Source organism: Elephas maximus, chromosome 7 (assembly GCF_024166365.1).
Source record: "Elephas maximus indicus isolate mEleMax1 chromosome 7, mEleMax1 primary haplotype, whole genome shotgun sequence".
NCBI classification, from domain to species: domain Eukaryota; kingdom Metazoa; phylum Chordata; class Mammalia; order Proboscidea; family Elephantidae; genus Elephas; species Elephas maximus.
The window spans coordinates 71567563-71586729 of NC_064825.1; the positions used below are offsets into that span (position 1 = coordinate 71567563).

General features: G+C 35.8%; 1 protein-coding gene across 26 annotated transcripts in view; it reads right to left on the bottom strand.

The window, feature by feature from the left end:
- Positions 1–19167, bottom strand: part of SOX6 (SRY-box transcription factor 6) — a 657692-nt gene that overhangs the window by 197201 nt on the left and 441324 nt on the right. For all 26 annotated transcript variants that reach the window (XM_049890540.1, XM_049890534.1, XM_049890527.1 and 23 more), the window contains one exon: positions 17617–17685. In XM_049890540.1, the coding sequence (XP_049746497.1) occupies positions 17617–17685 (69 nt within the window). The remainder of the gene's footprint in view (positions 1–17616; positions 17686–19167) is intronic.

Below are 19167 nucleotides of genomic sequence, written 5' to 3' on the forward strand. Positions count from 1 at the left end.
GTAGTTTCTCTAGAATAGTAGGTTTTATTCATATCTACTTAGGTATTAATCAGATGGACAACTGGCACAAATGCTTTGTGCAAACGTAGGTAACTGTACGTGTGCCTCAGTATAAAAGAAGATTAAGAAACTGTGAAATAGTACTGTATCAGGCTCTTTTACATTCATGTTTAAGTATCGTTCCCAAATGATTTATCATTTTTCAAATAATAACTTATTTTTAAACCACCAGTCACTACCTACAGGTCTTAGCAGATGCAGATGTCAGAATGCAGTAGAACAACAAAATTAACTAAATAACCCTTGAAAAAATAAAACAAAGTTTATTTATTAAAAAAAAAAAATGACATTAAGGTGAACTGCCTAATAAGAACATGGATTTGCTTAAATAAAACATTATATGGTTCTGTTTTAGATTCATCCCTAAAGCCCTGAAAGATATTAGAATTTTACCCTATTTAAACTTTGTTTGAAGTAAATAAGGTAAATAGGGTAAAATTCTAAAAGTCTAATATCTTTCGGGGCTTTAGGGATGAATCTAAAACAGAACCATATAATGTTTTATTTAAGCAAATCCATGTTCTTATTAGGCAGTTCACCTTAATGTCATTTTTTTTTTTTAATAAATAAACTTTGTTTTATTTTTTCAAGGGTTATTTAGTTAATTTTGTTGTTCTACCGCATTCTGACATCTGCATCTGCTAAGACCTGTAGGTAGTGACTGGTGGTTTAAAAATAAGTTATTATTTGAAAAATGATAAATCATTTGGGAACGATACTCAAACATGAATGTAAAAGAGCCTGATACAGTACTATTTCACAGTTTCTTAATCTTCTTTTATACTGAGGCACACGTACAGTTACCTACGTTTGCACAAAGCATTTGTGCCAGTTGTCCATCTGATTAATACCTAAGTAGATATGAGTAAAACCTATTATTATTCTGTAGAAACTACTACCAGGCTGGCTTCTTGGGCTGTTTATGTTCCCCATTAATTGCAGGGCTTTGCCATACAACCACTGGGTAGATCTGGTTTTACTTATCAAATCCAGATCTGCTTTTTCATCCCCTTGAGCAGGGTAAAGTGTCTTACCCTACCAACTTCCTATTATTTTGAGGTTCATAGCATCCTGAGAACCTTACAAAGAACAGTAGAATATTGCCTGATATAGTGCTGAGAGATGAGCCCCTCAGGTTGGAAGGCACTCAAAATACCACTGGGGAAGAGCTGCCTCCACAAAGTAGAATCAACTTCAATGATGTGGATGAAGTAAAGCTTTCAGGACCCTCATTTGCTGATGTGGCATGACTCAAAATGAGAAGAAACAGCTGCAAACATCCTTTAGTAACTGGAATGCGGAGCGTATGAAGGATAAATCTAGGAAAATTGGAAGTTGTCAATAATGAAATGGAACACTTGAAAATCGATATCCTGGGCATTAGTGGGCTGAAATGGACTGGTATTGGCCATTTTGAATCGGATAATCATATTGTCTACTACACCACAAGTGACAAATTGAGCAGAAACAGCATCGCATTCATTGTCAAAAAGAACATTTCAAGATCTATCCTGAAGTACAACTCTGTCAGTAACAGGACAATATACATATACCTATGAGGAAGATCAGTTAATATGACTATTACTCAAATTTATGCACCAACCACTAATGACAAAGATGAAGAATCTGAAGATTTTTACCAACTTCTGCAATTTCCCATTGATCAACATGCAATCAAGGTGCGCTGACAATTACCGGTGATTGGAATACGAAAGCTGCAAACAAACAAGAAAGATGAGTAGTTGGAAAATATGGCCTTGGTGATAGAAATGACCCCAAAGGTCACATGAAAGAATTTTGCAAGACCAATGACCTATTCATTGAAAATAACTTTATACAACATAAATGGCGACTATACACGTGGACCTCGCCAGATGGAATACACAGGAATTCCATCAACTGTATCTGTGGAAACAGACGATGGACACATTCAATATCATCAGTCAGAACAAGGCCAGGGGCCCAATGCAGAATAGATCATCAATTGCCCACATGGCAAGTTCAAGTTGAAGCTGAAGAAAATTAACAGAAGTCCATGAGAGCCAAAGTATGACCTCGAGTATATACCACCTGTATTTAGAGACCATGTCAAGAATAGATTTAATGTACTAAACACTAATGACTGAACACTAGACAAGTTGCGGGTTGGCATTAAATACATCATAAATAAAGAAAGCAAAACGTCTTTAAGAAGACAGGAAAGAAAGAAAAGACCAAAATGGATGTAGAAAGAAGCTTTGAAACTTGCTCTCTTGAACACAGAGTAGCTAAAATGAATGGAAGAAACGTTGAAGTAAAAGAGTCGAACGGAAAAATCCAAAGGGCAGTTCAAGTAGACAAAGTAAAGTATTACAACGACATGTTCAAAGAGCTAGAGATAGTAAACCAAAAGGAAAGAACACACTTGGCATTTCTCAAGTTGAAAGAACTGAAGAAAAAAGTCAAGCTTTGAGTTGTAGTATTGAAGGATTTTATGGGCAAAATGCTGAATGATGCAGGAAGCATCAAAAAAAAGATGGAAAGGAATACACAAAGTCACTGTACCAAAAAAAAAAAAACAAAAACTGGTTGATGTTTAACCATTTCAGGAGATAGCTTATGATCAAGAACCAATTATATTGAAGGAGGAAGTTGAAGCTTCACTGAAGGCAGCGGTGAAAAACAAGGCTCCAGGAATTGACAGAATACCAATTGAGATATTTCAACAAATGGATGAAATGCTGGAAGCATTCACTTTCTATGCCAAGAAATTTGTAAGACAGCTACCCAGCCAACCTACTGGAAGAGATCCATATTTGCACCCATTCCAAAGAAAGGTGATCCAACAGAATGCAGAAATGATCAAACAATACCATAAATATCAAACACAAGTAAAATTTTGCTAAAGATAATTCAAAAGCAGTTGCAGCAGTACATCAACAGGGAACTGCCAGAAATTTAAGCCGGATTCAGAAGAGGATGTGGAACGAGGGATATCACTGCTGATGTCAGATGGATCTTGGCTGAAAGCAGAGAATACGAGAAAGGTGTTTACCTGTGTTTTATTGACTATGCAAAGGCATTCGACTGTATAGATCATATCAAATTATGAATAACATTGCAAGGAATGGGGATTCCAGAACACTTAAATGTGCTCATGCGGAACCCATACATAGACCAAGAGGCAGTCGTTCAAACAGGACAAGGGGATACTGCGTGGTTTAGTCAGGAAAGGTGTGCATCTGGGTTCTATCCTTTCACCACACTTACCCAATCTGTACACTGAGCAAATAATCTGAGAAGATGGACTATATGAAGAAGAAGGTGGCACAAGGATTGGAGGAAGACTCATTAACAACCTGCGATATGCAGATGATGCAACCTTGCTTGCTGAAGGTGAAGAGGACTTGAAGCACTTACTGATGAAGATCAAAGACTACAGCCTTCAATATGGATTACACTTCAACATAAAGAAAACAAAAATCTTCACAACTGGATCAGTAGGCAACATCATGATAAACAGAGAAAATATCAAAGTTGTCAAGGATTCCATTTTACTTGGATCTACAATCAACACCCATGGAAGCAGCAGTCAAGAAATCAAGCGATGTATTGCATTGGGCAACTCTGCTGCAAAAGGGCTCTTTAAAGTGTTGAAAGGCAAAGATGTCACTTTGACAACTAAGGTGGGCCTGACCCAAGCCATGGTATTTTCATTCACCTCATGTGTATGCGAAAGTTGTGCAATGAATAAAGAAGACCAAAGAATTGGTGCCTTTGAATTATGGTGTTGGCAAAGAATTTTGCATATACTATGGACTTCCAGAAGAATGAACAAATCTGTCTTGGAAAAGAAGTACAGCCAAAATGCTCCTCAGAAGGGAGGATGGTGAGACTTCATCTTAGGATACTTTGCACATGTTATCAGGAGGGACCAAATCTTGGAGAAGAACATAATGCTTGGTAAAGTAGAGGATCAGCAAAAAAGAGGAAGACCTCAAGAGGTGGATTGACACAGTGGCTGTAACAATGGGCTCAAATATAGCAACAATTCTGAGGACAGTGCATGAGCAGGCAATGTTTCATTTTGTTGAGCATAGGGCCACAATGAGTCGGAACTGACTCAACAGCACCTAACAATAACAACACTTCAAACAAAATGGAGGAAATCGGAAAACCATATTAAGCTCTACCCTACATAAGAAATGAAATTCTCTCACTTTTTATCTTGCGATTCAATAAATAAATTGCAGGTTGGAAAATTTACTGAGACTAAAAAAAAAAAAAAACTGAGACTAGAAGATGACAATTAACAAGCAAGAAATCAGAAAATGGCCAAAAGAATATTCACATTAACATTATCCTTCAATCAGGAAAGCCGCTTCTAGGAAGCATAGCCAAGGAAAGGTCTGTCCTTCACAGTTTGTTTTCAGACAGTCTGGACCACGCTCAGCACCACCCTAACAGTTAGACAAAGTTCTAGACACTTAACATATCTCTTTTCCCAAGAAACTACAACACTTGGGTTGAAAACAAGAGAGAATAGGAAAAGGTGTTATAGACTATATATGCCACCGACATAACATTTCAATAGGATATGTTGTAATTTCCTGCAAGTAATAACTTAGCAAAGCTGCAAGGATTTTTTTCCCCCAAATTATAATGCTTTACTTTTAATGCTAAAATTAAGTTTATGTCACCCTTTCCATTATATAGCCCTAATGCTAGGAGTTTGTCATTGGCTGCAGTAATGTGTTTGCTATAGCCTGAAAGATGGCATTTACAGGCCCTCCTTCTAAATGTATTTTTCTAAAAATTCCTTATAGCGATCATTTCACGTGGCAAGCATTAAAAGCCATCACAATACCCTGCAAAGGAGACATGAATTTGATCTCATTCAAAAACCTTAGATAGTTTAAAACGTATATTTTTCCTAAGAGGACATGGCTTATGCTGTGGCTGAACTTGACATTTGCCTTCAAGCTCTGTAGGCAAGACTATCTATTGCTCTTCCTTTATGGAGGACCAGAGTCAACTCCCATTATCTAGAATCACAGGAGGTCAGAATTTCAACAATAATCTTAAACAAAAATCCTTGTTCTAAATATGTGGAAAACGAGGACCAAAGCAGAAGCGTTATTTTTCCAGAGGTCATTTAGTGGCTAGCAGAACAAAGATTAGGCACCAGACATCCTGAGTCTGTCTAGGCCGGTTTTGATACACTAATCGACTCTAACACTAATTTTTTACCCAAGCTGGGGCTGAGTCCTTTTCACGGAAGGCAAAAGAACAAGAAAACACACAATATTTTTTTTGTAAATTCTGTTGAGAGTAGATCAGTAACCATTTCCATGCTTTTTCTTACTCTTAGTCTGAAACTGTGGCCTCCCTGAGTCAAAGAAGCGTATAAATCCATGGAATTAGGTGACTATCCTAGGCAAAATCGACTGCGGAAATGAGTAAGAACAGGTACAGATAGCAGTTAAAACAGACTGAAAGAACTGGAAATATCTATGCTTGAATATTTCTTCCAGCTATCCGGAGACATGGTTGTTTTTGATTAACTGGAAGCTCTATCTAAGGAACCAGAAATCACATATGGAAGTTAAGTCATCAGATTTGGTGATTAAAAATCTATACCAAGAGTGATCACAAGATCACAGGATAGATGCCTGCTCCTAAAAAAAAAAAAAAAAAAGCTAATTATAAATACAATGTATTTCCTTCCAGTCTTTCTTTCAATGCCTATTTTTATGTATCTGAGACCACACTGCATTTATATTATTGTGTTCTGGTTTGTTTGTTTTTTCACCCAATGTTATATTGTAAGCATTATCCCAAGTCATTAAAAATTATTAGCAAACATCATTTCTAAAAATCCATGACAGCCTATCGCATGACTATTCCACAATGAATTTAATAATTTTCTTAATATTGAAAGTCAGGGTTTTTCCAGTGTATATTTAATTTAAAACTTCCATTTTTTTTTTCTTATTCAAAGGCAATATATGTTAGAAAATTAAAAAATTCTAAAACAAGAAAAAATATTTCACTACCAAAAGCCACTTGCCTTAGGCATGGCACTCTTAACATCTTGATGTATGTATGTCACAAATCAGGATCTCCACAGGAGCCTGGTCCTTCTGAGAAGGGAAGATACTGTATGGATAGAGGCCAAGGTCCTTTTATTGAACTATAAATGATTTGAAATCTCTCTCCCACAAGAGATGCCTAGAAGTTCCAAGGATATACTCCCACCCTAAAACAGGGTCGATGAGAGTCTCCTGTCAGACAGAGACTAGTGGATTCGTTCACTGATCAGAAAGCCTTAATGGAAAAAACAGCCATTATGTGGATGCCAACTTCAAGAAATACAACTTCATTTTTCTTTGTCTGGATTTTCACCCATGCATTATGGATGCTCTAGCCCTGAGCTGGAATATCCCTAATAGTAGCCTACACATTTGCTCTGTCATTGTATATCTGACCTGGACTACCTGATCTTCTAAGACTAACCTCTGGCTAGAACCTAATAATAAATATTACTAGCTCTTTTTTGCCTGCGTCTCTGGGTTTTTCCATAGACAAAGAATACCAGGTCGCTTAATGGTGGCTCCACTCCATCTTGCCTTCGAACAAGATCTGGATACCTGAGTTTGCACAAAGCATTATGAAGGACTGCATAGTAGGGTAGAGAGAAAAACCTGGAACTAGTTATTCCTTTTTTCAAATCTCTGCTCCTCATCACTAAACAAGGTGATGCTCCCTATCCGCATGCACTTTCTACCCTCCCTCTTCTTCTGCTACCCAGCTTCTTCTTCTACCACTGATACTCATGCTGATTCTTTCAAATCCGGGCTCCAGGGGCCAAAATTATTATCTAGGAGCTGACATGACATTCACAGTTTTCGATGAAGTAAAAGTTAGGAGGAAAGAGTGGTTGAAAGCCACAGAATGAGAAAACGTCCACTAGGACAAACAAATAGCTGAACCAACAGTTGGAGACCCTTCCACTCCTTGAAGTATCAGCTCACTGTTTGTCTCCTCAGGTTCCATTCAATTATATTAATAAGTGCCTGGTATTCAACTAATTCTCTATATATTAACATAGGACTTCTGCTACATGCAGCTTAACATCGACCTGGGACTTACATCTTTTACTGAATTACATTACACATGGAAACGTTTTTCCACTGGCTCCGAATATCATCGTAACTTTTGAAAGAGAACAAAAGTTATTAGGCAATCAATTGAAACTGAAACCAGTTTTCTCATCCCCCCTCCCCTTTTCTTATATATAATACAACCAAAGAAGGTATAAGTAGGCACCAACATGTGTATGGCTTGGAAACGAATGATGCCATAATGGTACAAAATAAGCCCAGCTTGTTGGAATTCCTTAGAATCATTTGCCCACCTTGTCAACATGTTAGAGCAGCAGCCAACCCAGCCCAGCTGAGAGTCTTCTCCATGCTGCACTAATCTCAGCCACTGCAGAAAACTCATTGAGGACACTTTAAAAGAAAAAATCTTCCCCTGATGTGTGTACAGAACAAAAGTCATGACAATGACCTGAATGCAGATGGATTTTACCCTTTATTCTGATCTGTGAATTCCTAAACTTTCAATGTTCAATGTTACAATTTTAACATTTTCTTAATGGACTAGGTGGTGAATACAATGAATTCAATGTCTTACAGTAAGCTATTACAACTTTTTCATCATTTATTTTCTTTTATTTTGAATAAGTAAAAATATCTGACTCTAATATTAATAACTTTGAGTAGGAGTTACCATATGTGAATTAAAAATGGTTATGTCAGTGCATTGCTTCAGAATTTAACAGATATTTCCCTGTGCTATATCAAGTGTCACACAGTATATCAATTTTTATTTCCCCTCTCTCAAGTCTGGTATGCATACTGTTTAACTTCTTAAATTCTAAGTATAGACATAATTCACAAAAGCTGGGCAAATGCTTGACTTACAGGAGATGGCATACATAAGATTTATAGGAACAACTATTTTAAACAAGAAGGACTTTTGCATTTTGTGCTGCTACATCACATAGCTTCATCTGTGCTTAAAAAAAAAAAGCTATAAAGCAAATTGGAAAGGCTCATTTACTATCTCCCTAACTTCACAAACACTACTGATCTGATAGCAAAGCCCATTCTAGTATGAAAGGTGAGAATTTGACCCTGTTTTTCCAGAAAAAAATGCCCTTCTCCCTTTTGGACAATATCCAGACAGCTCGGTCCAATTCTTGGTCAACCCTTTCTGTGTGCTTTTAAACCTTACTCTCCTCTCACCGTCAGTTGAAATATTTCTCATCTGGCATCCAGAGGAAACTGTTGCCCTTTCTTTTCCTCCAGATTATCATGGTGGTAATAATTGATGATAGCGCATACACATTATCCTATATTCACATCCCTGATTATCCCATATTCACATCCCTAGTTGAGGGGTTCTAAATACACATGTGTACATAAGCACAAACATGCTTATAGAAGAACACACAAAACGTGCACCTGTATGCATCTCAGTCAGAACTGACTCACAGCACACAACAACAACAGCACGTATCCTCATTCCAAACAAAAAAACCCAAACCTGTTGCCATCGAATCAATTCCGACTCTCCATTTAAAAAAAAAAACAAAAAACATTGCAGTCAAGTCAATTCTGACTTATAAGAGATCCTATAGGGCAGAGTAGAACTGTCCTATAAGGTTTCCAAGCAGCAGCTGGTGGATTCGAACCGCTCAACTTTTGGATAGCAGCCAGAGCTGTCAACCACTGTGCCATCAGGGAACTTTTTCTAGGGACTGTGAAATTATTTCTACACAATGATGGTAGGTGGATATTATATACTGAAGTCTTATTAGGGGTTTTATACACTATTTCTAATCTCATAATTAATATAAGGTAATATCACGATCCATTTCTTAGGAATTAGAAAACACAGGCTCAGAGACATTAAGTAACTTGTCTCACAGCTAGTAAATAGTAGCCAGGTGACACTGCTAGTAAGTACTAGGGCTGGAATGGAAACCCTCATTTATTTGTCTCCAATACCTGTGCTGGTTCCACAAAATTTTAAACTATGTATATTCTTAAACAACATCTTATTCTCTTAAGATGTTGTTTAAGAATATACATAGTTTAAAATTTTGTATGTAAAAATCTAGCCAAAAAGTCCACTCAGATTCATACATTCCTCACGCCCATCAAAATGTAGTCAATTTAACACAGAAAAAAAAAAAAGCCAACAAAACAGGTTTATTTCCTGGGTCAAAATTCATCCTGTTTAGTTAGAAGTCAAACGGCACCTGAGAACTTATTGTCTAAATGTTTTTGTCTTATGAAAGACTCTGCTTTATTTTATTCCAAATACCTTCTCCCAGAGGGACAAATTCCTAATATCAATACTTTCCTGTCCTGCCAGTATACACATACATAAATATAAATTATTAGAAAAACTAAATTTGTTGAAATAGTTTAAACCATTGTCTTTTATAGCCTTTCTAAGCTATTAAATAAAATAGCCATGACCTAAGCCAAAAGTGTATTTCGACTGTTCAAGAATGATCTCTTTAAGCTATATCCCACAACCTACAGTCTAGATAGTTATTCTAAACAACTTAGAGTTCACCTTCAATCATTAAATCTGCAGTACATTGTATTTTTTTTTTTCTAGTGCCATCGAGACGTTATAGAGTAGTATTTTTCATTCCTGATTGCCCACTAGATTCACCTAGAGGGTTTTTAAAATTCCCCATGCTGGGACTGTACCCCATACCAATTAAAGGAGAATTTCTGGAGATGGGTACCCGGGACTATTATTTTCAAAAGAGCCACAAGCACCAAATGATGTCACTCTCTGCTCATTCCCACCAGTTGAAAATGGTAGCTCTTAAAAGAAGGTATTATCAGTTAAAGGTGACTGACCTTCAATATAGCGGCATATCACTTTCAAACCCCCTAAAAGTAATATAATCAGCTTTCTAAGAGGCATATATGTAAATACCAAAAGAATCACTCAGCCATGGATACACCACATACTAAGCCACAAAAAGATTCCAACTATGTTCTTTTTATCTATTTCTTTGTTGCTAGTTATAGTAGGTCTGGAATAGAAACTGAGTCTAATAGCAAATCCTCAAATTTTCCATTTAAGGACAAAGGGGACTTTAGATGTCGAGTATGACTATCCACATTTTTTAAACCAGGAAACTGAACTGCACTAAGATTTACTGAAGTTATAAAAAGGGTAAATTGAGATACAACCTGGAATGCCAGAAATAGTACTAGTCTAGGAGTCAACAAACTTAGTTTCGGCTCATGGCTCTGACAATACTTAGCTTTTTAAGCTTGGAGAAATCACTTCATAGGTTTTCCTAACAAAAAAAAAATGAAAGAATTTGGAGGTTTTGCATTTCATAAACCAGTAAAATTTCAAGGACAAGAAGTGCATACTTACATATATTTAGAAACTTTTAATTTTACCAAATAAAACTACTGGAAAACAAAGAAACAAAACACATACCATTTATCATCACGATTACTTCACAAAAAGAAAGTGCATTTCAAATTAAAAAAAAAAAAAGAATATAATCTTTTTTAAGTATAGCTTCATTGTAAACTCATTATATTGTCTTCAACAGGAACAGCTATTCTTTCCTTCCCTCATCCCATCAGTGAATGGGAATCACGATGGCCTCTAGACGATGCTTTCAAGTTTAACATTCTACAAAAGTGGCAGGAGAAAGAGGGTGAACATTGAATACTTCCTAGTGCAGTGTTCTTTTAAGGATTTCCCAAAATTCCCTTATTAAAGAACTACCTTTATAATTTTTGCCATATCCAACTACCTAGCTACTATTTGCTTAAGGTTTTTATTTAAGTTGACTTTTTGTTTTCCTTTAATACATTTATTTCAAAAAGAAACTTTATATCACGAGTACAAACAGAAAACTAAAATCACTGCCATAAATAGATGATAACCATGAGGATAAATACTGTGAAAAGTAAACAATTTTATTTAAATTCTACTGCCTCCAAAGGCTCTGCACTAAGATTATCTCCCCCTCCCACCCTCTCAATCTTTTTCTTTCTTCTCTCTCTCTTCCTTTCCCTGCCTTAAATACCTTTCTAGGAGGAGATCTGCACCTCCTAGAAAGGTATTTAAGACTAACACTAAGCTGAGCCTTCAGTGTAATCAGAAGGATCAAAAAACAATAGAAAAAGAACCACTTCTTCCCTGTGGGATTGACTCAAGGGTATTCAATGTCATGTGCTGGTGCCACCTTGATCATCTGTCCCACTCTGTTTGGCACAACCCTTCCTCTGAAAAAGTAAGGCACTCTCCACCTTTAATTAATCCCAGAAAGAAGCAGAGACTGTGGTTTCCCTGAGCTTTCTTTGTATTACATTATTCGAGAGAGAGCTGGGGAGTGGGGTCTGAGAGGTAAGCACAAGTATAGGTAAGATAGAGAAAGGAGGGTGACACAGAGGGGTTCAGGAAGCTAAAGGATAGTGCATGAAAAGCACTGAGATTCACCAGTCAGATTCCAGTCTACTGAATGAGATCTTTGCCAGGAGGCTACATTTGAAAAACAGGTAGCATACTGATTGATAATTCCATATAGTAGCTCATGGGGATCTGGCCAGGTGTCACCTCTTCTTATTTCTAGTTCCACTCCAACTTCAGCAGTCTAGTATGTATAACCAAGGCAGTCTTTCTAAACCACAACAAGAATTTATATTTTTAGCTGTTACATGGAGCCCTTACTCTCCATGAATTATAGCAGCATTACCTATTCTTTATAATCCAGAAATTTCATTATTAAAATGTTTGAAGCAGGCTATAGGGCATCTATCATTACTTAAAAAGTTAATCAGATTACATAAAAGAAATAATTAGATTTGCATTTTTATCTTGGTTTTAAACTTCCAAAGAAGATCACAACAGCTTGCCTGTGGGCAATTAAAAACAGCATACAGCAGAGAAATAGAAAGGGGAGAGAGGGTCTGTTTTTCCTGGCTAATTCATGATTGAAGATAGAATTACAAAATATTTTAAGAGTTTGCTGAAGCTGGGGGCTAATTCTAGACTTCTAAGCTTTGTTTATAACCTTCATTTCATTGCAAAAGAGTATCAGATATATGTACAGTGCCAATACAAGTATCAAATTACTTTCAATGAGTTTATTTGGTCCCATTCAGGGGCTGCTGGAAAGAGATCCACTTCCTGATCAATAACACACAAAAGATGCCTATTCTCTAGAGCCAAAACAGGAGCACAGTAATTGCTTTTTGTTTATCAATGCTAAATACAATTAACAAAGAAATACAGCCCAAGACAGAAAGACTAAGTGAGACTGGAAGTCTGCTCCTGACTTCCTCACTCTTCTGCTGGCTGCTCTAGACATCCCCAAAAGACAATAAATGGAAGGTCCAGCTCTTAAAATTAGAGGTCAATTAGATACTTAATGAGGAAGCATATCTTCAAATATATTTCTATTATTATTATCCCAGCAAAAAAATTAATTAACCAGGTCATGCAGGTCATGAAGGCTAATGTGCAAAGTAATTATTTCTGATCTTTAGACAACTACTTCACATAAAACGGTAGTCCTTATTCTGCTCAGCAGATACCTGAAATGCCTGTAGTTAATCATACTGAAAGAAACAAAAGGCAAGGTTTACCTCCTTAAAAAGGTAAGAGTATAACTCAAAATAATCTGTTTAATGGTTTAAGAACAACCATTTCATTCTTAAATTAGCACCTCTTCTGGAAACCCTGGTGGCATAGTGGTTAAGTGCTACGGCTGCTAACCAAGAGGTCAGCAGTTCAAATCCTCCAGGCGCTCCTTGGAAACTCTATGGGGCAGTTCTCCTCTGTCCTATAGGGTCACTATGAGTCGGAATCGACTCAACGGCAGTGGTTTTTTGTTTTGTTTTGTTTTTCTGTTTAACAAGTAGGAGGAAAGAAGAACACAGATTTAATGGTGTTCTATCAGGTAACAAACACACACAGACACACAATATAGCAAATAGGAATACATTAATAACAAAAAGAAAATTATATCTGAAAAATACTTATATACTCTTAGGAATGGAATGAAGAAGCTTCAGTGAAGAGAAAAACACTGCTTTGGGCAAAGTAAATAAGCAGCAGGTATTACAGCATTTGAAGGAAAAGTTTTCAGATAAGACAAAGAGTATCTGCAAAGAAGCAGCAATGGCCTTTAATCCACAGATAGACTTTGCCATCTGATGCATGTATTAAATGATGATGGATGAGCCACAGACACTGTATATTACTCATAAAAAAGAGCTAACAATTCCTGGTCTCACAATTATACCCAAAAAGCTGTACATGTATGCTTAGACTAAATCATTGACCCTGGCCCAGAAAGCCAAATGCCCAAATAAAATTCCAAACTGCCAGTCCATTCTTAAGAAACTGCTGTTCAGTCAATATTGTCAGGACACCGCCTCTATAGCACACAATACAGTCCACTTGAAAAACTCTAAAATTGGGATCTGAAGAGACATGAATAATTGGTTAACACCATTCATGTCTGGAAAATATAAGTTTCTCACAGAGATATTTTAATGAGCTGAATTCTCTTGCAAAGACTAAGTTAAATTCTAGCTGTAAGATGCCATCATTCCTATTGACATGCTATAGAAACCAAAGAATGTAGTATATTGTGTCCATGGAGTATATCTTCTCTAGATTCAAAAATCTATGACATAGTCAAATGAGGTTAGATGAATAAAATATGGATAAATCAAGAAATCAGGTTTTATAAAGTATTTTTTTGTTTTGCTTAGAATAGTCCTATATTTAATAGTTGATCAAAATAATATAAATATGCTTTGATCTGTTCACAACAAAAAGTGAATTTCGTTTACTAGCTAATGTAACTCATTAATAACATGATTCAAAAGATTGGTTAGTATGCGATAGTGCAATGGACTAGAAAAGGAGAGTGAAGCAACTGCTGTCTTTGGAATTACAGTATAAAAGATCAACATCCTCAATTTTCAAGGATCCATATTTCACAATCTATTAGTTTCATGCTTTCCATAGGACGGATACAAACTGTGCTATTTCTGTCCTGAAAATATCGAAAATGTCTAATTTCTTATTGGATCCCTGTCAAGAAATTACTTAATATGTAACAAATTAGAGGAATTATTATTTTCCCCAAAGCACCAACAGAGATATGTGAATTCACTAAGAAACAGCCTCCTAAAATATCTGTTAGTATTAAAGCATTTTAATAAATATATTAAAGCATTTTAATAGTCATTTTAAATTATTATCCTGGTTTTCAAAATTATAAAAATTTACTCATCAAAAAATATAAAAACATTAGTTCATAAAATCATTCATCTTACCTTTTAAACATAGCTTACATGGTCTTAGAAGTATATCTTTAAAAGTTTAGTTAGGAATTACCAAGGCAAAATCATGCTAAAAATTATAGCAAAGAAATATATACCGTAAATTAAATTATTTACTCTGTACAGGTAAATGTTAAATGGTTGAAAATAAATAAGCATGACAACGTTTAAAAAATATCTTTATCATGTCCTTTCCTATCTCTAATGTAAAATCCTATTTTTCACTCTGTTAAAATCATTCAGGTTTTCATTTGTTTTAATTATAACAGGCCCACGTGTGTTTGTGTGTGGTTGTAACAAGAGGTTAGACACTCTTCCCTTTCTTTTAAAGCTTGTAAATCCCCCCAGAACAGCACTAAGTCAGAGGTCAGCACTTTGAAACCGAAGTAAAGAACAATTCGGAATGTAACCCCCTGATATTCATGACCCATAGCCAATTACCATGGCCTAAACTTGCTGACCATTTCAGACAACAGGTTCTAGGACTCACATTTTAAAAAGGAAAAAAGAAAAAAAATGTCAGACTTGGCTCCAATAATCTCTGCATTCATTTGCTTTGAGAAGAGAGGTTAGGTTTTGTTTTTATCATCTTGGGGTTTTTTTGTTTGTTTGTTTCTGTCTTGTTTTCAAATGGGACAATGTCCTGATAGAAAAATGTTGGAAGTATCCCTTAAATTTCATATTATGCCCAAAAAACATGATAAAATCAGACCAACAATAATATCACTCTTAAATTGGATTACATCTATGGCTCTTTAAAAATCATATTTGAGGATACAGTTAACCCATGTCCCCTCCAAAAAACAACTAAAAGAGTCTGAATATCAAATACCTGTTTTGTTAGTTGTCAGAATTGAATATATTTTGTGTAAGGAGTGTTTTTCAACATTTAAAAAACTCTTTGAATGGTCTCCTACTGATAAGATAAATATTGACAAGATATGCAGTGAAGAAGTAGCTCAGGATAGAATGAGCTAGAATATAGGTCTTATTACTTCCGTTTTTCTTTAAAATATGAATTCCTGTTACAAAGAGTTCTTTATTTCTACAATGAATGTAACTCTGATATGCTGTATCCCTCATCATTTTATATTTTATACCACTGAATTCAAATGCTGAATAGCTTCATTTTTAAAAAATTTAAATAATGACAAATATCCACAAATTTTAAAAAAATAATTAAACTTCTATTAGAGAACTTAAAAAAAAAATTGGTCCTATCTTTTTAAAGAGAACATTCCCATGAAGTGCTATTTTAAGATTATGTCCTATAGTCTCCTGAAAAAAATTTTTTAAAAACTATAATGAAATACTATAATTTCATACAGTTAAGTTATAACTATAAAGTCAAATGTAATCTATAAATACTTGCAATATTTCATAAAAATGTTGTAAACTGATTTGGTCACTTTTCATCTGAGTTCCTCAGTACCCTAAGGCAAACATCAATTAAGATAACAATACAAACAACATTGGACTAAGAAGTGAAATATATTAGAAATAAATAAAGAAGAAAGTAATGAAAGAGGTAGTAAAAACATTAATAAGAAGCAACTGATACCAGAGCATCTCAGGGAACTCCTTCCATCCCTGCTTTACAAACAGGAGAAATAAAATTAAATAATCAGGCTATTTAACACCTGTTTTTTTTTTTTTAAGTTCTTAAGGCAGGATCTAGAGAAAAATGTAGGAAGCCACAGGCTAAAAATCTTGACCTTAGCAGCAGGAGGCCTACTGAAAATTCTAGTAAGGGCAGAATAAGAGAACACCTGGACAGTTATTTAATTAAGGATCTCAGTGTGAATCATAAAAGAGATATCTGGATGAGTAATTACTCCAAGATTTAATTGTAAAGTCTGACAGTCAAAAAATTTCAGAGACATTCCATCTTCTCTATATTTGGACTTTTCTTTTGAGGCATACAGACTTGGTATAGAACATAGACTCAGAACCAATAAAACACCAGCTAAAACCTCCTAGTGAAGAGACAGCTGGACAAAACACCAAATTAGGTACACTTAATTCTTCAAGCAACAAATTGGTAAGTATTTAAAAGGCAGTGACTACTACCTGGAACAATAAATATGCTTAACAAAATGAAGAAAGGGCTTAAGTTAAAATCACTAGTTTTCATCAATAAGGTAGAAGATTAGAGTAAGCTATGACTTTATGTTACTGACTTAAAAAAAAATGCAGGAGGATCTGATATTAACCTTAAGAAGCAATAATATAATCCAGAACATGCTGGCCCAACTAGGTTGAATCAGAAGTCCCAGGTTAGAAAATATCCACAGCAACTAAGAGAGAAACAAGAGTCTCGGGTGGGGTACATATAACTCTGGGATGAGCATTCCTGAGGATTAATCACCAAGCAATCAGTTCTTATTCTGTGGCTTTCTAAAAGTCATATACCTATGTTCCCATTCAGAAATGGAAACCACTTACCTATCTCAAGTAGCTGTTAGTTGAAATAATCATCAAGTATCTAAAAAAATGACAGGAATCATACCTTTGCCTACCCTTCCCAGATCACTGTACTCGTGATCTCTATATTGTTATCCTACCACAAGAAAAAGTGACTCCAAATTGTGTTAAATTATTCATTAAAAAATTTTTCTTCCTATCTAGACCGTAAGCTCCTTGAAGACAGACTATTCATTAATCTTTATATTGCCCCCAGCACCTAGCAAAATGCACACCTCACAGCAGGAATGGTTAATATTTGTTAAAGAGGAAACTAATTATTACTAGCCTTTTCCCAGGTCATAAAATGCTTCTCATAATTGGCCCAATCAAACGGCCCTAAATAAAAGTAAGCTTCTCCCCAAAATACTATTAGATGGTAAAATACAAAGCAAAAAGTGGCTTGTAGCAATAAAAATAGCATTTGTATGCTACCCTGGAAACAACCAAGTTTCCACTAGCTTGTTTTAAGCAAACAGCAGAAGGAAAAAAAGATAAAGTTTATTCTGCTCAGGCATTGGAGAAGAATGCTTAGACCACTACCTAGTCTATGTTTTCTATTTCCATTTATACAGTTATGTACAACATCCAATTGGTGCTGTTTATAAGACAGGGCTTCACTGGCAGCATTTTAAATTCCATTTTCAAGGAGGAAAGTAAGTATAATCAGACGAGAGTAATAAAATACACTGACCTGGATCTGTTGCTGCAGGAGATTAATTTTGTGCTGCTGTTGCAGAAGTTGCTGCTGTTGTCTCGCAATCTATCAGAAATAAAGTTTCATTGAGTTAAAATGAAATGCCTATACCTTTGCCATTACCTCAGGTACCTATCCTGGTATTACGAGAAGGCTTTGCTGCACCTCTTTGTGAAAGAGAGCCTATAAAATGAGGAAGGCAGATTCAGAAAGTTGTAGAAAAGAAACATTTTCAAGCAGGTGCCATTTCTCTGCTGACTCCTAAATCTTTATCTGTGGGTAAAAACTACCCATTGAATTACAGCTGTGAGCAGTTCACCTATATTTGCACTAATCATGTGGAAAGAATGGGAATTTGGAAATCTGATCCTTGGGGAATGAATGCAGGAAAACTCTGGTTACATTTTCCTAAAGAACTTAATTTGGATATAAAAATTAAAATCTGTAAGTAAAGACAGGAAATGTATGTCTTTGACTGTACAATATGGTCTACTTTGGTGAAGCCTTTTCTGATCAAAGATTCTCAGAACTGATGTACTTACAAATATTGTCAAAGAAGTACCAAAAAGCACACCAAAAAACAAAAAATCTTTAGCTTTTGCTGATAATACTATATGTGATATATAAAGTATTATCAAGAACAAACTAAACTATAATTTCACATTTATCCTTTTGAGGGGAATGCATTAATTTTACACTACAGGAGCCACATACAACTTTCATATTCCCTTGCTTCATCCAACAATCAAATTCAACATCCTAGCAGGTCATCTGGTCTACAAAAAGAAATGTTAATCACTTATCATAACAAGCCCTATTGGGGGCTAAATATGCCTCTCAGGAGGGCAAACAACTTCCTTAGGATAATGGGGTTTAGTATGACGTATGAGTAAGGCATTGGACTACTTATTGTCTCAAAAGCGGAGCTGCTACAGCTTGAAGTCCTAGGGGGTGCTCCTTAGCGAGAACATACTCACTGCTAAGCTAGGAGGCCAGAGAGTACTTAGAAGGACTTGGTATTGTGGAACACCATCAGCAAGAATTATGGTCTTCCTATTTTTTCCTATTTCGGAAAGACAATAGTCCAGAGTGGGCAGTTAAAAGTGGAAATGAGTGTGGCTCAGCTCCCAGCTGTACTTCTTAAGCCTTTTTGATGCTTGAGTCCTGAGCAAGAGGAACCATCCAAAATACATTTCATTCAGCATAAAATGCCAGCATGATGGTCTGCTCCCATATGTTGCTTCATGGTTTTCTGGTGGTAACTGGTTTATACTGGAAACCATGATAAAACTGCCCTTACCACAGGTTACCGTTTGAGACATGGCATCATTCCTCTCCAAAACTTTAAAGGCAAAATGAATCAGGCTGGAATGGCCCACACTGCTTGTCACCATTCAAATCAGAAATGGACAACTCACGCTGCATTTCTAGGTATGGATGCTGGATCCTCTGAATATTTATTTCCTCTAAGCAGACCAGTGAAACACCAGTAGGCATCTAATATTGATGGTCCCTCCTAAATGATAAAGTGCTGCACAGAAATGCATC